Below are 21,739 nucleotides of genomic sequence, written 5' to 3'. Positions count from 1 at the left end.
CAGCATTACCACTAACTGATGGTGTGACTCTATATTATTTCATTGACTTCTTAAAGAGTCTCAATTTTCTCATCTCTACACCCTATCTGGAAAGGCTCAAGAATACACTGAGGTTGCCTGAAGATTAAATAAGATAAATAAAAGAAAATAATGTCTTCCATAAACCAGTTACTTAATAAATGATAGTTGTAATAAATGGATTAAGAATGAAATAGTCCAGACAAGAATAGTAGTAGTACTAGTCATTATTTAAATGTACTAGTCATTAGTACTAGTCATTAGTATGACAGTATTAGTAGTAGTCATTATACTAGTCATTAGTATGACAGTACTAGTCATTAGTACTGTCATTATTTAAAAAAAAAAAGAAGCCTGTATTTAGGCCACTGGTTCTTAAAATGTTGGTTCAAAGTGTAAATGTTATGAAAATTGCTAGAGTTCTTTGAGAACTAACTCATGCCAGGCACTGTGCTAATGCTTTTCATGTATTACCTCTTTTAATCTTCCTTTTAAATAAAATATAAGCCCAAATCTGCCCATACTCTTAACAAATATGCTATGTTGTATTTCAATAATAGCTCAAAAATTTTAATCAGGACATGGATAAGCCTGATAAAATTCTAACCTGTATTTTTAATGCATAGTTTTTAACTTTAGGACTTGCAGGGAAGCCTGGTGAGAAAGGAAACAGAGGCATTCCAGGATTACCAGGTTTCAAAGGACTCCAAGGGCCACCTGGACCACCAGGATCACCAGGTATAGCTGATTCTCTAATAGAAATATCAGATGTTAAGTTTTCCTAGATCTAAATGTAACAAAAATGTGTTTCTAGAATATGAATTCTGCCCCAACAGAAATTTGCTTCTTATAATTTAACCAAATTATATTTCTTATAATTTAACCAAATTGTAGTCAGCCTGTATTAACTAAAAAATGTTAACCTACGTGAAGTTCTGCTTTGCACTCAAAATTTTATTTTGAACTAGCTGATATGTATTCTAAACTATAATTTATTACAACCTCATATATCCTAGAAGAAAGTAAGATAATGCTTTAGAGGTTTTCAAATTTGCCTCTTTCTATTTTAAACAAGTTATTGAGTTTGCAAAGTCATTTTTTAAACAAATAATGTAGCCCCCATTCCCCGTGACCACATCTGTGATGAAATTTATTGCATTGTAATAAAATTTCCATATTGCATTGGAAAATCTGTTACTATATTGTCACAGGAGCCCCCTCTTTCCTGCTGGCTTTGGTCCTAGGATGATTCTGATGTTTGAAATCCAGGCCTGCTGACAAAAATCTAACTTTCTCTAATTTTACATTTTCTGAGTCACCAGTCCCTTCCTTATTTGAAGGCATAAATGCAGCTAAACAAGTACCTAAACCAGATGGTCTGGCTGCGCTGGATTCATTCATTTGTGCAAGCAACAAGTGTTTATTGAGCATCTACTATGTCCAGGAACTACACAGAGCGTATGACTATTTATTTGTTCTCAAGACTCCAGAGGAGATCCAGGCAGCATTGGGCATCCTGGTGAGCCAGGACCACGTGGTGTGCCAGGAAGCATGGGAAACATGGGGGTGCCAGGTAATGCAGAATGTCCTGTTACGAGCCTACAGCCTCAAGATGGGTCCTAATTCTAGATTTTCTGTGTTGTCATTTTGGTTTTCTACTTGGTAGAAAGTTGGTGTAAAACAACTAGATTTGCTTCTAGACAAATGTACTGTATGCAACCAGAACATGAGTGAGAACAAAATAAACATTTACATTGTGTAAAAATCATCCATTAAGACTACCTGTTTTTAGTTTTTTAAGGAAGCTCCATATTGTTCTCCATAGTGGGATGTAGCAATTTACATTCCCACCAACAGTGCAAGAGGGTTCCCTTTTCTCCACGTCCTCACCAGCATTTTTTGTTTGTAGATCTTTTTTGATGATGGCCATTCTGACTGGTGTGAGGTCATACCTCATTGTAGTTTTGATTTGCATTTCTCTAATAAGTGGGATGAGGGGGTGGGAGGGAGGTCCAAGAGGGAGGGGATATGTGTATACATATAGCTGATTCACTTCGTTGTACAACAGAAACTGACACAACATTGTAAAGCAATTATACTCCAATTTTTAAAAAATTGAAAAAAAAAAAGACTATCTGACACATCAGTGCTTCTGAAAAACCAGCTTCTTGGGAGAAAGGTGGTTTGTGAAAAGGTGAGAAGTAGAACCCTTCAAGATCTCTGCCTTTACTAATCTACCTGATTTCTTTCCTAATTTCAGGTACTAAAGGAATGAAGGGAACTATGGGATTCCCAGGTCTACCTGGAAGACCAGGCCTCCCAGGTACTCATGGTCCCCAAGGAGATAAGGGAGAGCCAGGTTATTCAGAAGGTACAAGGCCAGGACCACCAGGACCAAAGGTATATAGGCCACTGAAGTATTTATGTTTTGGTGGTGGAATGAGTCCCTTTAAATATCAACATTGTGGGCAAAGAAAATTGAAAATATTACTGTATTTTCAGACAGTTATTTGAGGTTTTCTCCCCTCTTTCTATAACTAAGGATGCCTATCACACAACTTCAATTTCTGAGTTTATTCCCTCCAGTTTTAACCCCCAAGGAATTTCTCATAACCAACCCTGCAATTTAAGTGTGCTACCAGGAGGAGGTAGTGATCACAAGCCCATACAAGTTGCCAGGGCAGTGTTTGTTTTTCTTGTGCTACAAAGTGGCCAGTCTCTGCTATAGACTCATCTCACACAGGCTTACAAAAATAAATGTTCCAACTTTGTAATAAAAAATACTTGTCTTCTTAAACACAATAAAAGATGAAAAATAAAATAAATTTAGAGCATTATTAAAAAGCAAAACCAAAAAAATTCCTAAGATATATACATTTATCTTTCTTAATCGTTTTAAAAGTTTCTTGTCGTTGCATTACACAGAAGATTTTCTATCTTGTCACAGTGTTCTCAGCGCTTGTGCCCTGTCAACTAAGAGACTGGATGCCAAAGCCTTCCCTTGAATGTGGTATCATGCAGCAACCAAACGTTTCAGTGTGGCTCAGCTGTTCTTTTAGGTTTATCTTCTTCCATCCTTTCTGCATATAGCAGTTACACAAGGGCCAGAGCTAGAGCGATAGAGAATAATTAATAGAAATTCCCACAAGTGGGGTTCTTCACATGGGATTCCATGGATCCCTGGGGAAGACTATTGTATCCAAAGAAATCGAATGAAAATTGTTTGGATACAGTTTTTGTTTTTGTTTTTTTTAGGAGTCTGTTATTTTTCATCAGACTTCCAAAAAGTATAAAAATCATTACTTAGGAGACTTTCTCCCTGACTCTCTTTTGAGCCTATAAAACACCACCTTTCCTAAAGATTTCCTCCAGCTGTAAAACAACAAGAAAGAAAACTTTTAGAAACCACAAAGACCCGAGAAAGTAACCCTTTACTACTTGGAGTTCAAACAAATTTCCTTTTCCCTTTATTTTTAACGAGGTCCTCAGAAAACCAGAAAGAGACTCCTTCCGCTGAAATTTTTCCTGAGTGAGGAATCATATTTGACTTAATTCACATTCAATTAATGAATAGTTTCATTTAAAGTTTTCATAACCACAGGAGAAATTTTTTAAACTATGCGTTGAACACAAAATGTGCTGGTTTTATCATGCTGGCAAATCTTAGTAACAGAATAATGAATCTTAGTCAGCTGCCATCGAGATTTTGTAAGTTACTATCAAATCCATATGTTCTGGCTTATCATAAAAGTGAAGTACAGATTTAAGGAATATTAAACCATGGGAAGTTTGTGTTTTTGTTTGTTTCTTTTTTTACATGTGGTTGACATACGTTTATCTGCATGCAGAGTATATGAAGAACACACATCCATTTGTTCTATTTCTTTCTGACCTCCTTATTTAGTGTCTATCTCCCACTGGTCTCTAAAGCTCCATGAAGGCAGGGACTGTATCCATCACATATTCGTACATGGTTACTATTATATTCCTGGCTTCTTGGGCACAGGACTCGTGTAGCCACAGAGGTCCCTTGCTGACAAGGACTCCATGTTTGGTTTAATGCTCTGCCATTTCTGTCTTCAATTACTTTTTAAAAGTTCTTTTAAAGAGAGCTGCATTTTCATTTTGCACTGCACCCCACAAATTATGTAGCCATCCTGTTCCCAGCAGCTATCAGGGTGGTAGCACACAGCAGACACTTACCATGAATTGCTAAATAAATAAATACATAAATAGAAACCAACCTAGTTTATACTTAATTCTGATCACATATCCTGCTTATGAGAATTTTAAAGGTGTTTGACTGAATTTAAGGGAGATCCAGGATTGCCAGGTGACATGGGAAAGAAAGGAGGTAGAGGGCCACCTGGCACACCTGGATGTTCGGGCCCTGCTGCACCAGAGGGAGTTCCTGGGAATCCCGGAAGCCCTGGCCACCCAGGTGAGCTCTGGTTTTGCAACCCGAAAGCTGCAAGCGAGAAGTGTGGTATGGCCCTTGCCTCCTAGAATAGTAAATGGAAAGCAGTTTAGGCTTTTGTACTACAATTGATTTTATTCAAATCTGATCTTCAAATTCGAAGACACTAAGGAATGGCAAATGAATCGCAAGGAGCCCATTTCAGTCGACTTTGGTGACCTGAAATCTAAAAACCTCCTCCTGTAAACAAAACTTCGGGGGTGCTGCCTCAATGAATTCAGCCTAAAGACCTGAAATGTTAGCTTGTTGTCCAACTTTATATTTGTATTGGTTTTCCAGGGCTTCCAAAGCAAATACCACAGATTGGGTAACTTAAACAGAAATTAATTTTCTCCTAGTTCTGGAGGCTGGGAGTCTGAGATCCAGGTGTCGGCAGGGTTGATTTCTTCTGAGGCCTCTCTTGTTAGCTTGTAGGTGGCCACCTTCTCCAGGTGTCTTTCCTCTGTGTGTCTGTGTCCCAATCTTTTCTTATAAGGATATCAGTCATATTGTGTTAGGTACTGCCTTGGTGACCTCATTTTAACTTAATTGCTTCTTTAAAGACCCTACCTGGGAATTCTCTGATGGTCCAGTGGTTAGGACTCCTCCAGGGGCCTGGGTTCAATCCGTGATCAAGGAACTAAGATCCCACAAGCCGTGTGGCATGGCCAAAAAGAAAGAAAGAAAAAAAAAAAAAGACAATAAAGACCTACCTCCAAATGCAGTGATATTCTGAAATACTAGGGAGTTAGGACTTCATCATATGCATTTGGGAGCAACACAATTTAACCCATAGCACTGTTGTTCTAAGGGTTTTGTTGTTGCTGTTTCCAGTTTAAACATCGGCTTGCTTTCTTATTTGCTTGTTATTTGGGTTGAAGTTTTCACTTTGATCAAAAACAACTGCCAGGCCACTGGTTTGCAGCTTCAGGTCTTACCTAAAGACAATATTTAAACTATCTTTTCAAACACGGAAAGGTTCAGTGGCTTTGCTGCTAACTCCCAATTAAAGTAATAAATCAGATATTGAGCGGTCCAAGGGGCTGGGGCATGCACACCTTTGAAAATGATTGGCCATGTCTCTGCTGTGCTTCTCTGGGGAAATAACAGCCTGAAGTGACTGGTCGCAGGAGTGCCCCTTGAAGGCCAGCTTGAGCGCAGTTGACTGTAAGAGCTGACTGTTTCAGCCATTGCTGGAATCATTTATCTTTTGGTTTTCTTTTTTTCCTTCCCCTCTCTCTTCATTTATAGGAAAGCCCGGTCCTGATGGTGATTTGGGGTCTAAAGGAATCAAAGGTTTCCCTGGCTCTCCAGGAATAAAAGGCCCTCCAGGTTCCATTTTTGTACTTTGTCTAGTTCCCTTTTGTGAGGGAAGCATATTTTCTTCTGAGGCTGGAATCTCTGTCTACCGGTACCTCTGACCCATGACTGCTCCTTAGAAGGTAGCTCCCAGTTACCCAGTCTTCAGACGACAATGCAGAAAAGTGAGATTAGGTATTATACGGATCTAATTCAAAGATCAGCTGATCTACACGTTCCAAAGTGAAAAATCCTCATGGTAGCACTAACCTGTCCATGGTTTTCACTGTGAATTTAGCTTCATATAGCTTCAGTTCTGAAAAATGAACACATTTCGCAGAATTCCACACATCTGGGGTTCACATTAGGCCACTGATAGGAAGTAAGTCCTCTCTTTGAATGGCTTTTTTTTTCCAGGCCCTCCAGGATTCCCAGGAAATCCTGGACCAGCGGGTGAGAGAGGTAATCAAGGACGTGATGGAATTCCTGGTCCAGCTGGAGAAAAAGGAGAAACAGGTACCGCTTGCTCATCATTTTGGATACACTAGTTTTCTTTTTCGTAGAATAATTAGTGTCACTGTAATCCTTCATGGCTCTAGAAATTCTTCCCTGACGGAACTGATGATATTTAATGTGTTCTGGGTATGTGATAATTCTTTCTGTAACCAAAGTGAAATTGACCAAGTGGAATAAATTTTATATACATTGGTCAGTTTCACAATTTATATATATAAATACATATACATTTTTATATGTATATATAAATTAACTGTATGTATAGAATATTAAAATGCCAAAATTTTCTCTTTCAGGTTTGCTGGGAGCACTTCCAGGCCCAAGAGGGAAACCTGGTCCTCAAGGTGAGCAGTTCTTCCTTCCTGAACCTGGTGATATACATTTTCAAGGATAGAATCTAATTTAATATGCCTGATAGATAAAATAAACTTAGCATACTGAATTAAAGAAGTCCCAGTGGTAGTATAGCATATGTATATTCTTAGTGTTCAAGTAAAAATGCTTCATTATTACCATCACCACGAAATGAACAAACTAAACACTGTGATCCAATTTTGGAATTTCCTTCCATGAAGGTCTTTAAACATGAAAAAGACTTCTGTATTTGCTTCGATGTTGTTAGCATGGTTTAAATGTATCACCTCCTAAAAAGTTGGAGGTGGAATTGATAGCTTCTCAAAGAGTTTCCTCTCCCTGCTGTTCTGAGATGCAGTAATAACACTAATCCTTTCCCACCTTGTTATCTTCATAGGTCTGATTCCAACCTCCCAGAGCCAGCTTGTGGCTCGGGTTACTGTTTATTCAGGGATTCCCGGTAACTCTCTCAGCGTCTCAGACACGGCAACTTACTGAATATGTCATTCAAAGAATATACAAGTTTTTGTTTGACAGACTGCCAGTCTGGATTTCTCATGCCAGTGTTTCATAAGATAAGCAGCTTCTTTTAACTTTTTCCATTTTGTATAGAAACCTGCCAGAAGAAATACTAGATTGTTTGTACCTTTTATTGACCCTTCTCAGCCGTAGGTCCTGTAGGTAGGAGTATTTTATTAGCAAAGATTCCTAAGCCCAGTGACGGCCTCTGGTTATTGATGCTCAAAAGAACCAGCAAGGAGTAGCCTGATGCTACAGAGAAACCCCACGGGGCAGGAACTGCTCTGACCTCCCAGCTCAACGTGAAAGTAGACAAGAGCCGTTCTTTCCTGTTTCTGGATGATGCGATAGTCGTTTTGGTTGAGCTCAATGTCTGCACGTCTCTCAGACCCTTCCCTCCCTCGTGAACATAAAGGCTTTTCATAACCTAGTTTTAGAATTATGGTCAAAAGGGGAGTTTCCGTTCATTTTCCTAGGCTAAGCTCACAGTTTAACCATGTGTAATGAGGACACTTTAGCATTTAATTGGAAATAAAATTTGATACCAAACGATCAAATCTTAAATTAAAAAGCCTTTAAAAACAACAAATAGCCTAACTATGAAAGCAAATGATTATGCACCTCAGTCCCTCTAGGATAAATAAATATGGAGACGAGGTCATTGATACTTGGAAGGTATGAATCCTTTTAATTAGTTTTAATTCTCCCAAATCCCAAAAAGAAATCATATTGTAAAACAAGGAAGCATCTTCATGGACATGGAATATACAACTCAAGACAGCATCCTGGTGCCTCAGACCATTGCCAGACCCTGTCGTACAATTACAGCATTTCAGAGCTTGAAGAGAGCTGAAATCATCTAAATACTTTCTTTTAAAAGTATAAATTGCAGGCATAAAAAAAGCTAAAGAACATGATAGACAAAGGGCTAGATATTCAATAGTCATCAATTTTATTTTCATCATCCCCCTAAGCCTTCCCTGCATAAAGCCCTTTCCTGTGCCACCAGCCCCCTCCTCACTTGTCCTTCTTCCTTTCTTCTGTCTCCCATTTTCATGCCATTTACCACTTCTAGAATAACACAAAGATGGGAGAGAAGAGGGAGAGATTATTTTCAATTCAAGCAACATCTTCCATTTATGAATGTCAAAGCACAATTTCTTGAAAGTTCTCTGAGATGAAAAATATTAGTATTAAGTTGTGACCTTTTGCAGGGTCTTCTCTGGTAAATCCAAACCTCTCGCCACATTTGTCCCTTCCAGACTAGTGTTTGTGTTATGGGGGAGAATCAGAGGACAGAATGGGGATGGCAACTTTGTCGTTCCTTTTTCTGGGTTTGTCTGGGCAACACTTTAAATGCACAAACCAGCCATGAAGTTTAGCTTTTTTTTTTTAATGTATGTATGTATGTATTTATTTACTTTTGGCTGCTTGGGTCTTTGTTGCTGCGGGCGGGCTTTCTCTAGTTGCAGCGAGCGGGGACTACTCTTCGTTGTGGTGCGTGGGCTTCTCATGCGGTGGCTTCTCTTGTTGCAGAGCTCTAGGCGCGCGAGCTTCAGTAGTTGTGGCTTGCAGGCTCGGGATTAGTTGCTCCGCAGCATGTGGGATCTCCCCGGACCAGGGCTCGAACCCTTGTCCCCAATCCATCAGTGGATTCTTAACCACTGTGACACCAGGGAAGTCCCGAAGTTTAGCTTTTTAGTGCTCTATTGAATTATCAGTGATTGAATAATATCATTGTAATTAAATATCACCAGATAATAATGATTATGGCTTACATGGACAGAGTACTTTAAAGGTTACACCATGCTTTTCCATCTGTATATTCTCTCACTTGATATTTAAAAAACTGAGTTAAGTCAGATATCACCTTCATTTTTTATTTTTTTTAATTTTTATCATTATTTTTTTTTTGGCTGTGCCGGGTCTTCGTTTCTCTGCGAGGGCTTTCTCTAGTTGTGGCAAGCGGGGACCACTCTTCATCGCGGTGCGCGGGCCTCTCACTATCGCAGCCTCTCCTGTTGCAGAGCACAGGCTCCAAACGCACAGGCTCAGTAGTTGTGGCTCACGGGCCTAGTTGCTCCGCGGCATGTGGGATCCTCCCGGACCAGGGATCAAACCCGTGTCCCCTGCATTGGCAGGCGGATTCTCAACCACTGCGCCACCAGATAAGCCCCCTGGCAGGAGTTCTTTAGACCCAGCCAAGTTGTCAATTACTTGCCGCGCAGTCTTAATTTGGATGTTTGGTGGTCATCTGGGTGGATCTTTTCACGTCCAAAGAGATAGAGCAATAGGAGAAGGAGAAAGACTGAGGGGGAAAAGCCTTGGCCTCAGTGCGCTTCTTCACAGCCAGAGAACTGGTCTCTGGCAGATCCTGCAGGTGACGTCAGCTGCCCCTTAACGGGCTACTCGAATCTACGTGGCTCAGGATAAGGCCCAGCCACCCTTCAGAGGGGAGCCATAGCCCAACAGGCGGATCGAGATTATGGCCTTGGAGGCCCCGCACTGGGTGCCAGAAAAGATGCTACAGGAAAGAGAGTGGGGTGCGAGAGGATGGTCACATCCCAAGTCATGTCCGAGTCCCTGGGATGGCCGCCCAGTGTGGGTTCTTGGCTTTGTGCAGGCAAGAATTCAAGAGCAAGACACAGTAAAGTGAAGGAAGGTTTATTCAGGGAGATACACACTCCATAGACAGAGTGTGGGCCATCTTGGAAGGCCAGAGGCCTCACCTTCATTTTTTAAATAAGAAAACGGAGACTTGTAACAGTGAAGAGACTTTATCAGGATCAAACAGCTAAGTGGAGTCAGAATTGAGTCTAGTCTAGACCCAGTCCTTGTAGACCTGTATCTCTTTTGTCAGCCTCTTAAAAAAAATTATCTTGTGAAGCTTAACACCTTTAATCAAAGTGCCTACATTATTAGGGATAATCACAAACTATAACACCACATATAGGGGCATTACAGGAACTTACCAGGCGTTTTTCTTTGCAGGAGCCAAAGGAGACAGGGGAGCCCCAGGCTTGCCGGGCCTCCCTGGCAGGAAAGGGCCAGTGGGAGATGCTGGGCCTCGAGGGCCCATTGGCATGACAGGACCTCAAGGGCCACCAGGCTTTCCTGGTTCAATCATCCCTGGCCAAAAAGGAGATCGAGGTCCACCTGGCAGAAGAGGAAACCCAGGTAGAGGATCTACTTCTAAATACGATGAAAGAGTGAAAGTAACATTTGATGTCTTTCAATCTTCTCGTGACCATCTTGCTTCTTTTCCCCTCTGGTCTCCTCTGGCTTCCCATGCCCACCTGTCCTCACATGGGGTGCAGTAAGGCTGTTGGTGTTGAGGCAGAGGGACCTGTTTGAAAAATTAGTACATACCAAATTAATGAGCCTGGAAGAGAGAGATGCATCCATTCATCAATATTTATTGAGTTCCTACTCTGTATAAGGTACTGGGTTAGACACAGACCCTGCTCTAACAGACCGTCATCAGGGAGAAGCAGTTCCTGCCTTGTGCCAGGCGCTTGGCTGGCATTATCTCATTCACAATCCTGTCACACCCCACGAGGCAAAGTATGTTCGCTGTAACGATAAAGTACAGAGTTTGCTCTTCATTCAAAAGGGTAACTGACAGGAGCTGCAAAGCCCCCTGAGTGGCAATACTGACAGGCTTTTTGTAAATTCAGGTGAGCCTGGTCCCCCTGGACCTAAAGGGGGTCCCGTAGAAGGCATAAAAGGAGACAAGGGATTTATGGGCCAACCTGGCCCAAGAGGTCCACCTGGAACTGTAGGAGACATGGGGCCACCAGGTCATCCGGTAAGTGTGGAAAATTATTTTGACGTCTTAGATTCTTCTAAATCGATTGCCAGGATCAGATGTAACTGGAGGCAACAAAAATTTCCCACTTGTGATGCTTCTGTGTAGTGCACCCCAAAAAAGATGGAGTCCAGAAGGTTCAAAGAATCTTAAGAGTTGGACAGATTTGGTCTCCAAGAGGCCTCTGAAAGTTTGGTCCATATGGGACCCTTCTCTATGTCATTCCCGACCTTTTCTTGTTTAGACTCTGAACAGTTCCATTCTAGATGACAACATAATTTTTCTCTATTAATATGCTTTCAAAATGATCTTTGCCGGGCTTCCCTGGTGGCGCAGTGGTTGAGAGTCCATCTGCCGATGCAAGGGACACGGGTTCGTGCCCGGGTCCGGGAAGATCCCACATGCCGCGGAGCGGCTGGGCCCGTGAGCCATGGCCGCTGAGCCTGCGCATCCGGAGCCTGTGCTCCGCAACGGGAGAGGCCACTACAGTGAGAGGCCCGCGTATCGCCAAAAAAAAAAAAAAAATTATCTTTGCCATCCCCTAAATGTCTATTTATTTTCTCCCCATGACATACCTTCCAGTATTTGTAAATAACTGCCATTTCCTTCTATTTTCTTTCTCAATAAATACATGGTTTTTTTTTCTCTCAAATTCAGTTTAAGATGTCATCAGCTCTGCCTCTATTCTGAATATATCTTAGTTTGTCAATACCTTAAAAATGCAGCCCCTGGGACAAACACCTTACAGGAGTAAGAACTCAGTACCCCACGGAGTGGCTAGAGGATGGAAGAGTCTCACTATCCTGAACATTCTGTTTTATAATCCAACCTAAAATTCCACATGAGCTGTTTGGCAGCCTCATTACCACACAGTCATCACACATTGAGCTTATAGTCAACGAAAGACCTTGTGCCTTTTCCTCATGAACTGCTACTAAGTTCTCTCCATTACTTTTTTTTTAATTTTTATTTTTGGCTGCGTTGGGTCTTCGTGCTGCACGTGGGCTTTCTCTAGTTGCAGCGAGTGGGGCTACTCTACGCTGCGGTGCACGGGCTTCTCACGGCAGTGGCTTCTCTTGCTGTGGAGCACGGGCCCTAGGCACGCTGGGTTCAGTAGTTGTGGCACGTGGGCTCAGTAGTTGTGGCTCGCGTGCTCTAGAGCACAGGCTCACTTGCTGTGGCTCACGGGCTTAGTTGCTCCACGGCATGTGGGATCTTCCTGGACCAGGGCTGGAACCCGCATCCCCTGCATTGGCAGGTGGATTCTTAACTACTGCGCCACCAGGAAAGCCCTCTCCGTTACTTTTTGTCTTGTCTATTTGTATACTTGCGACATAAGGGCAGAACTTACACATTTACCTTCCTTAGTTATCATCTTGTTCCTTCAGGCTCATGTTTCCAGCCTATTAAAATCTCTCAATTCACAGCATCTCACTCAACACTATGGCACCTTCCCTAGCTTTCTCTTAACAGCATATTTGAAAAACCTGATCCCTCTGTTTACATCAAATTCTTGGAAACTAATGAGGAAATCGGTTATGTCAGAGATGTTCTGTGTTTCCTTGTGATGGGTAATGAGGTTCTTCAGCATGGCTTCTTGTCAGGAAACATGTTACACTCTCTTAAGCTCTCTTGGTATTTGGTTTCCAGAATCTACCTTTTTAAAACTTTTTTTTTAAGTGAGATATTTGCCCAACTCCAGTCTTAGGTATTTCTCATGTTCTCCGTGATTCTTTGAAAGTGGCAAACACTAATCCTATGATCACACTGAAAGTCCTTCCAAGGACACTGGGATGTGGAAAGTCTGGTTTGGAAATGCGATCCCTCTTAAATCCCCTGTGCCTCCAAGGTTAGTCTAGGCTTCTACATTTGCGCTTGAAAGAAAATTCTTCTTGATGGATATCTAAACTGACTCCTTGCCCTTAACCGCTCTCTCCTTGCAGGAAGCAGCTTCTTCTCCACCCTAGGGCAGGGCCTGGCACCAGAGCTTCCTCCCTGGTTATCTTTACCACTGGAGAACAGGCCAGACTTCAGAAGCCTGAGACTCCTTGATCACATGGTTGTTTTCTCTCTCTCCTTTTTTTTTTTTTTTTTTTGTGGTACGTGGGCCTCTCACTGCTGTGGCGTCTCCCGTTGCGGAGCACAGGCTCCGGACGCGCAGGCTCAGCGGCCATGGCTCACGGGCCCAGCCGCTCCGCGGCATGTGGGATCCTCCCGGACCTGGGCACGAACCCGCGTCCCCTGCATCGGCAGGCGGACTCTCAACCACTGTGCCACCAGGGAAGCCCTCTCTCTCCTTTTTTAACCTCACACCACCTTATCTAAGAAATAGGACTGTTCTTTCTTTCATCTTCTAGCTCCAAAGACAGCAGGCTGAAAGACCAGTTTTGTTATTGTCGGCATTTTCCATGACCTTCAATTCATTGTTTTCAAGTAATAGCATTCTGTCTCATTCATATGGACAGTATAAGAGTAGATGCAATATACATTCTGACATAGAACTCTTTTCGGAAGCCCTGTTTCCTCCCCGCTCCTCCGATGGCCTTGCTTGAGCATCTTGCTTGAGGTTCAGCAATTAGTCTGAACCTCATAAGGAGGGAGCATCTCTGCCCGGTCAGACCACTGCATCTTTGCCAAACATGCATGTCAAAACTCCCCTGTCAACCCCTTCATGCTCCCATCCCTGGAACCTTTACTTCTGTCACTCTGACCAGAGTAAGTTATAACCCTGATGGCTTAGTTAGAATGATGGTGGGTGCTACAATTCAACAGCAACTCTGTTGCCTTTGCAAGAATTACAAATACAAATTATAATTTTCATCCTGGCAATCTGGTACCTATTCTTCCTGAAAGATCTTCAAATACTGGGCAGTTCACTTTAGAATACAGAATATCCAATTGTATCCAATACTCACACCGACACACTTTAACAGGAGAAGTTATGTTGGCTCTTGGGCTTAAGGGTAGTTTTTACTTCTTTCTTATTGAAAATGACAGTCATAAGGTGAGGTAGGTGGCACAGGAGTTACAGGAGGTGAAATACTGGATTGGAATGTAAAAGTGATGTCTGACAACTTTAACTCATTCTGACCCAACATAGTATTATATCCTATATGCTTTAAAAAAAAACAAACTGTAGTGAGTACTGTGATTTTAAAAATATGTCTGTTGTTCTGCTCTTTCTTATTTAAAATATAGGGAGTACCAGGTGCCCCAGGTCTGCCAGGGGTCAGAGGTGATCCTGGATTCTATGGATTTCCAGGCATGAAAGGTACTGTTTTTGTGCACTACTCTTTGGATGCAAAGACAATGACCATGATTCATATTTTAGGGTACACAAATGTTTACTGAACCCCTACGGTCACCACAGACAGTTGGGATACAAATAGGACCTCAGTATGAACGAAGAAGGAAGACTTCACCAGCACACAACCCCAGGGGCCTTAAAAATTAAACCATACCTTAAGGATGGAAACTATAGAAAAACTCAAAACAGGAACAGTTTAAAGTGGTTACCTTTGAGAGTACTGATGTGTGTCGGGCTGGGGGATAAGGGACTACGTCAGCAGCAACAGTATTGCTTTGAATGGTTTATTTTGCTTTGTGTATGTGTGATAATTTTAAGAAGCTGAAAATCTAAAAGAATATTCACCAAGCTGATAATGGGGGAGGGTAAGTAAATTTTTATATGCAGATTCAAGCACTTGTTTTTTTATGGGGCACATGTATTATGTTTTTAATCAGAGAAGACATGTAATTTGGAGATTTTAAGTTTAAAATGTTCATACACATAAATTTAAACTTCAGGTTTCAGAAAATAATTCACAAATCTTCCATAAGGGTGCTATGACCTCAGATGACATTTTGAATATTGGATGTGTTGTCTTAGCTGGTTAAATCCACTGCTATTGTTTTGTGTGTGCAGGGACTCTATTATTGTAGACTAAATAGATGCTACACAAGAATTTCAACCAAAGTGAACAAAACCATGTTTCTGTGAAAGACAAACTTTTCCAGATCTGAGGGAGGACAAGCTGGAGTTTAAAGAGAGCCTTTTCAATGCTTTCAACCACTGGCTCTTCAAGGAGCAAAATAGCAAAGAAGAAATCAAAGCAAGTGATTTTGAGGAGTCTCCCTAGACACTGGGTTGGTGAACACTGTCAGACAGCCTGGGGAAAAGGTGTGCACCTGCCACTGCCCCGAGTCTCAGAACAGGAGCAGCTAAGACTTGAAAACTTATAGAAAGGCCCTACTAAAGAAAAAAATATTCTGGTGAAATATTTACAGGTATATAGAGGGAAGATTCGTAAAATCAGTTCTTTGGAATATGTTCCATGAAACACATTCAATTAGTCTCTTAGATTCCAGAATAAGACTGTCTGTCATCTGGCACTACCTATGAGTTTGCAGTTCTTTATGTGGAAATTTTTAATCCCCAAAGGGAAAAATACTTGGGCCTCTTCTGGTAGATGTAAGCAAATGTTAACACTATCCTCAAGTTCTGATATCCAGTGGATAATTTATAGTGTAGTTGCCAGTTACCTTTGGGTAATATAATTGTTTTATTATATTTCTGCTATGAATATCATGTTTAGTATTAAGTTCTTTCTAAGTAATCAGATGTAATGTCTACATTTTGTCAAGATTTTTTAAAAGAGAATATTTCTCCCAATCGATGGTTCTTGGTAACATTTCATTCATGTCAAAGACTGTTTGGGAGAGAAATCTTACCACTTTCATAGTTTACGTCAAAGTAGATATTCCATATGAGCTCATGAGAGTTTCTGACATAACTAACTTTGGGCTACTAGTAAAGCTAGAGTAATAAGCTGATAAAGTAGATAACTATTGACAACAAATATAATTCACTAGGAAGTGCTAAAATAGGTTTTAATGTCACTTCATATTTTACCTTAAATATTAAATTGAATAGGTTTCTGAACTTAAAAAGAACTCTTAGGAATCCTTCCCCTTCAATGCTAAAATACTAGTTCTTAATGCCTACTTCTAGAATATATTTTTAATAGACATTAAACATGGCTACATGGCTAATTGGGTCCAAATGAAATTCCACAACCCACACAAATATAACTAAGTTGCAGCCAGTGTCACAGAACTCATGACCTCTGGTCATAACTGCCATTATCTACAGTCGACCATCAACCTAAAGAGCTAGGAAACCCATTGTTCTATGTGGAATCACATTGCCTTTTTATTTTTATTAAGGGGAGAAGGGTAATTCAGGATTTCTGGGACCAAGTGGACCTCCAGGGCGAATTGGGCCAAAAGGACCACCTGGTAAATATGATTTCTTTAGTATTGCTGTCCATGAAGAAACAGTAACTCATCAGGAAAGCTATCATCTTCTTATATGTTCATGTCAATAGGTGTACGTGGAGACCCTGGCACAGTGAAGATCATCTCCCTTCCAGGAAGCCCAGGCCCACCTGGCCCAGCTGGAGAACCAGGGATGCAAGGAGAACCTGGGCCCCCGGGGCTACCGGGAAACCCAGGTGTGGAACTGGCAGCATTGACTGGGACCACTAGGAAGCAGTTGAACCAAAATACCTGTAAAGAGCTTTGGAAACAAATGATACAACTTCTCAGAAAATGTTACACATTACAGTGTTTTTAATAATCAGCTTTAGCATTGAGCTCATTTTACTCTTGACCAGCAAATAAAACTCCTTTTGAGTCTATTGAAAACTGTTGTGTATAGTATAAACTTGAACAAATACACTTTAGGAAACTCAGGATTTTTTTGGTTAAGGTAAAAGTATGAAGACTATCTTCTCTGACAACTGTCATTCTTAGAGTTCTGACTATTTATAAGTGATTGCCCAAATAAACCTGAGTTTCAGGTATTTATACTTTTCTAACAGTTTGTACAGTACTTGGAAGAGTAGTAAATGCAAATGTATGCTTAATATTATGAAATCTTTTCAAAATATTGGTTCATGGAAATTGACTAACCCTTTTTTATAGTCTTAGCATATTGTAATAGACTTCTGAACGGAATTGTTGTGTTCTACGTTTGCCTGAATCACCTGGGAGATAAGAGAGAGACGATTTATTACTTTGATCAATAAAAGGGCATAGTGAATTCTGGAGCGACATAAATCAAAATGGTAGCACAATTTTAAACTGCTGTATTTCATGTACTCCTAGTTCACTTTTCAGGGTTTTTTTTTTCCCCCCTGGGAAGTAGAGTGTAACATGTTGGATGACCAACTGTCCCAGTTTGCCCAGTCTGTTCTCTTTGCAGGACTTTTATTGCTGAAACTGTAGAAGTCTTCGGTAAACTGGGATGGTCGGCCACCCTGCATTTTTTTCTATATGATCCATTCAATACAATGTTGTTTTTTTTTGCCTAGGACCCTGTGGGCCAAGAGGTAAACCAGGCAAGGATGGACTACCAGGAACCCCTGGACCAATTGGAGAAAAAGGCAACAAAGGTTGTAAAGGAGAGCAAGGTAAACAAACAGCTGGCTGTTCTCCTTCACTGAAGGAGAGCTATTACCCATATATATACAGAGAAAGGAGCCTTGTTCAAGTTTGTGACTATAAGATCTAGATCAAGATCTAGATCTAGATCTTTCAATTTGTGTTGTGCAGATTAGACGAAAAGCGGGGGCAAAATGTTCTTTCGGAAGAAGACAGAAAATCAAGAGTTACTGGAATAAACCATTCTTCCTATCTGTTAACTGGACAAATGTACTTCAGATTTTTAACCTGAGGACACACAGGCCTAATGAAACACCAGTTCTATTTTCAGAAAAGCAGATACTGTGTACTTAGCTGATAATATCTACTTGTAAGAGTAGCACCTAAGTACATAGTTGGAAAAACATTACCTTGATATGAACAGAAGAGCAACTTAGTATCCCTATTTAGGAAAGCTGTCTTTTAACTTTGCCATTCTTGAATACTAACTCAACAACTCATGTGCGTGTCCCAAAAGGGGGCCTCTTTAACTACTTTAGTCTGAACATAAACTTATATGTGTCAATTTGATATGCCCGGATCAAAACCTACCTTCTGCAAAAGTTTCAAAAGCACCTTTCTAGAAAATACCCAGCTCTCCAAATCTTACTTTTTAGGATTGCTGACTTTGTTAAAGTAAGAGAAAACTCTAAACGTGATTTCGAATTCATTGACATATGCCCAGATCTACTATAATACAACTGTAAAGACTAGAGATTTGTCTTTAAATATGCTAACTAATAATATTAATTGTAATATTAACTGCATAATCACTCATGACTTAGAATTGTCCTGAGTGCTTTAAAACATTATTAATCATTCGACTTTCCTTAAAAATGTGTTTTTCAAAATGGTAAAAAATAAAACTCTTATTAATAATCCCATAAATTGAAAAACTTTACTGACCAAGTCTGGGTTACAGAATGGGGCCAAAGCAAGAGCAAGGCTACAACAACACAAACTGTGCTGAGAATTATTCACAAGTAGACAGAGTTTGTCTTGAGGTCAGGCACCACAGGGCAATACGAAGATGAAAACGTGATCTCAAAAGACTCATCATCAGATATACACAAATATCTATCGTAAGAGGCATTTGTAATAAAATAGTCAACATTTAAGAATATTCTTTGGCCATTTTATAAACCATTATTCTTTGGGACTCCTTTCTGTATTTGAGGCTTAATCAATATATATAAACATTTAAATTCTTATTTTGGAAAGACAAGTTTGAGGTTTCATTTGTGTTGCAACGTGTTTAATGTGTTTTTTAAAGGACCGCCTGGATCCGATGGCCTGCCGGGCTTGAAGGGGAAACCTGGAGACACTGGACCACCTGCAAGGGGGACAACGATGAGGGGCTTTGTCTTCACCCGGCACAGCCAGACCACGGCGATTCCCTCCTGTCCAGAAGGGACAGAACCACTCTATAGTGGGTTTTCTCTTCTCTTTGTACAAGGAAATGAACAAGCCCATGGACAGGACCTGGGTAATGCCCTCATTCTCATTTCTAGCTACTTTGTTCCACATGCAGACTCTACATTTTTATGGCATGGGGTACTTCCCTCTGAAGTTAAGTATAAACAACCTGAGTATCTCACAGCACTTTTTAAAGAGAGTAAATAGGATGTTGGCCTGTCTAATATTCATTCCAGAATGTTAGCTCTAGAAGGAGCCTGGCTCATGAATGTCAATCTAGCTCATCCTGTGCAACGCAAAGACTTTTCACTAAAATACCTGTCTGCTTTTTAATCTTCAAAGTAACATCTTTTCTAAAGATTTGTCTGGTTATTGGCTAGCATATACATATGAAGAACTGGGAATACTTTGAAGCAGACATTTTTCCAAGCAACCTCTGCTAGTCCTTAAATTCTAGACTGATTAGAAACGGCCACAGGAAGTGTTAAAGGTGGAAGAACGAAGGAGGATTTCTTTCCCTATTGGATCTTTAATTTCTACCAGTATTAAAACTTTTCAATCACACATTTTGTAAATAGCTCTTTTGTGTTGTCCTTCTCCAGTTTTTGCCATAGGTTGTGTTTTAATTAGCCTCTGTCTAGTAATGATAATCAAAATAATTTGAACTTACTGAAGGTGACACCCAGTCTGATGTTTTATTAGGAACTCTTGGGAGCTGCCTGCAGAGATTTACTACGATGCCATTCTTATTCTGCAATATCAATGACGTATGTAATTTCGCATCTCGAAACGATTATTCATACTGGCTGTCAACACCAGCTCTGATGCCAGTGGACATGGCTCCAATTACTGGCCGGGCCCTGGAGCCTTATATTAGCAGGTAAAATCCCAATCCCTTAGTTTCGTGATGGGAGCAGTTGAATCACTTCGTTTGTAATGGAATGTAAGGCAGCACGTCATGGTGCAGAAAGTGGAGATGCTGCCACCTTCTTTGTTCCGTGTTACAGATGCACTGTCTGTGAAGGTCCTGCGATTGCCGTAGCTGTTCACAGCCAAACTACTGATATCCCCTCATGTCCTCCTGGCTGGATTTCTCTCTGGAAAGGATTTTCTTTCATCATGGTAAGGAGAAAAGGAACAGTAAATTCATAGTAAAGATAATCTGTGGAATCTTACATTGGGCTGGATGAGACGTGGCCCCAGGAATATTGCTTGACATCAATATGCACAATGTGCTGTGGATATTTGCTTGAAAACCTGCAAATACTTTTTTTTTACTTCAAGTAAGTTGTTCTTTGGTAAATAATGGAGCATTTTAAAAAATAGACTTCTCAGAAAGAGACTACCCACAAATTCTAAGTAAGACATTTAAGTGAAGAGTAGCTACCATATTGGTAATAGAATGCCTTTTTTAAAAAATGTGGCAGCTGTTTTATATATCCTCCAAAAGCCTTCTGAAAACCCTGCAAGGTAGTTTCTATCATCTACAGTTTTACAAGTAAGAATGAAGTAAAGAAATTTCCTCAGGGCCTCACAACTAGTAAGTGGTAAGACTGGGATTTGAATCTGAGCCTGTCTGCTCCAAAATCTTTGTGCCTTATACTGTGACCCGTTGAACTTTGAACAGCCTTTTAAAGGCTGTTTCTTTTAGTTCCCATCTTCATAGGATTTAAAGAAAAATTCCCGAGATGTAAGTACTAAGTGAAGAAATCTAGGGATTAACATTTGTGATTCTGATACCTGCACAAACGTGGCTAGTGGTCATTCATATTCTGTGTAGCATCATTTATGATATACTCTTCCCCCTTCTTTACTCACAGACGTCCATTCATTCAATCATTAATTCAACAAATATTTATTTAACACCTACTATATGCCTTGACCATTCTAGGTACTAAGGATACTGGCAGCGAACCAAAGTTCCTGCTCTCATGGAGCTTATATCCTAGTGATAGACATATAAACAAGAAGACAAAATAACAATAATAGTAATGAGTTCAGGCGGTGAACAGTCCTAGGAAGGAAATAAGGCAAGATAAGGGGAGAGACTGATAGGGATGAAGTCGAGGAAATCTTTTTGGAGGTTATATTTAAGCGGACTCCTGAATGACAAGGAAGAACCAGTCAGACCTGGGGAAAAGAGCATTCCAGGCAAAATAAATAGCTTTTATTTTATTTTTGATGACTATCCTTCAAGTTGGAAGGTAGCTGGAGTGTTAGTAAATTTGGGTAAAGAAGCACAAGAGGTTTAATTCATCCTTCTGGGTTTTTTTCTTACTGTCTTCTATTACAACAAAGAACATTTTCGAGCATGGAAAATGTGAGCAGTATGCAAAGAATTCTTATTTGGATACTTTTATTATGATAGTTCACAAGTGCAGGTTCAGAGGGCGCTGGGCAGGCACTGGCATCCCCTGGCTCCTGCTTAGAAGAATTCCGAGCCAGTCCATTTATAGAATGTCATGGAAGAGGAACATGCAACTACTATTCAAATTCCTACAGTTTCTGGTTGGCTTCATTAGACCCCAGAAGAATGTTCAGGTAACTATTCACAGTCACGTTTAATGTGATGACTCAATTGCATAACGATTCAAAGCTTGCCTATGTTAGATTTTCATGCCCTGTGTGTTGACGTACTCACATCTAAAACATCTCCCCATGCCAATAAAATCCTGTTTAGCCTGTTGAGCCAATAAAATCCAGTTTACAAGTGGTCTAGAGTCAACAGGTAGCCCTGGTTTGTGCTACTGTACCAATAAAGACCAAAAAAAAAGTGATTTTTGTCATCACTAAATGTATTTAATATTTATATATGAATTTATAGACTACTGAATGAAACTGTCAATACTAAATGATCTGCTAATCTTAAT

At 40.5% G+C, this 21,739-nt stretch overlaps 1 protein-coding gene across 4 annotated transcripts in view; it reads left to right on the top strand.

Annotated features, from left to right (window-relative positions):
• The window catches only part of COL4A3 (collagen type IV alpha 3 chain), a 134,471-nt gene that overhangs the window by 110,088 nt on the left and 2,644 nt on the right, over positions 1-21,739 (top strand). For 3 of the 4 annotated variants that reach the window (XM_060016011.1, XM_060016010.1, XM_060016013.1), the window contains 17 exons: positions 658-756; positions 1,502-1,591; positions 2,279-2,418; positions 4,333-4,459; positions 5,726-5,806; positions 6,191-6,289; positions 6,586-6,633; positions 10,154-10,339; positions 10,840-10,970; positions 14,169-14,241; positions 16,197-16,268; positions 16,358-16,483; positions 17,345-17,443; positions 18,727-18,939; positions 19,572-19,749; positions 19,877-19,991; positions 21,238-21,410. In XM_060016011.1, the coding sequence (XP_059871994.1) occupies positions 658-756; positions 1,502-1,591; positions 2,279-2,418; positions 4,333-4,459; positions 5,726-5,806; positions 6,191-6,289; positions 6,586-6,633; positions 10,154-10,339; positions 10,840-10,970; positions 14,169-14,241; positions 16,197-16,268; positions 16,358-16,483; positions 17,345-17,443; positions 18,727-18,939; positions 19,572-19,749; positions 19,877-19,991; positions 21,238-21,410 (2,050 nt within the window). The remainder of the gene's footprint in view (positions 1-657; positions 757-1,501; positions 1,592-2,278; positions 2,419-4,332; positions 4,460-5,725; positions 5,807-6,190; positions 6,290-6,585; positions 6,634-10,153; positions 10,340-10,839; positions 10,971-14,168; positions 14,242-16,196; positions 16,269-16,357; positions 16,484-17,344; positions 17,444-18,726; positions 18,940-19,571; positions 19,750-19,876; positions 19,992-21,237; positions 21,411-21,739) is intronic. The other variant, XM_060016012.1, reaches the window with a different exon arrangement.

This window comes from Delphinus delphis, chromosome 7, assembly GCF_949987515.2.
Source record: "Delphinus delphis chromosome 7, mDelDel1.2, whole genome shotgun sequence".
NCBI classification, from domain to species: Eukaryota; Metazoa; Chordata; class Mammalia; order Artiodactyla; family Delphinidae; genus Delphinus; species Delphinus delphis.
Note: the sequence above shows the minus strand (reverse complement) of the source record. Positions and strands in the feature narration are given on the sequence as shown.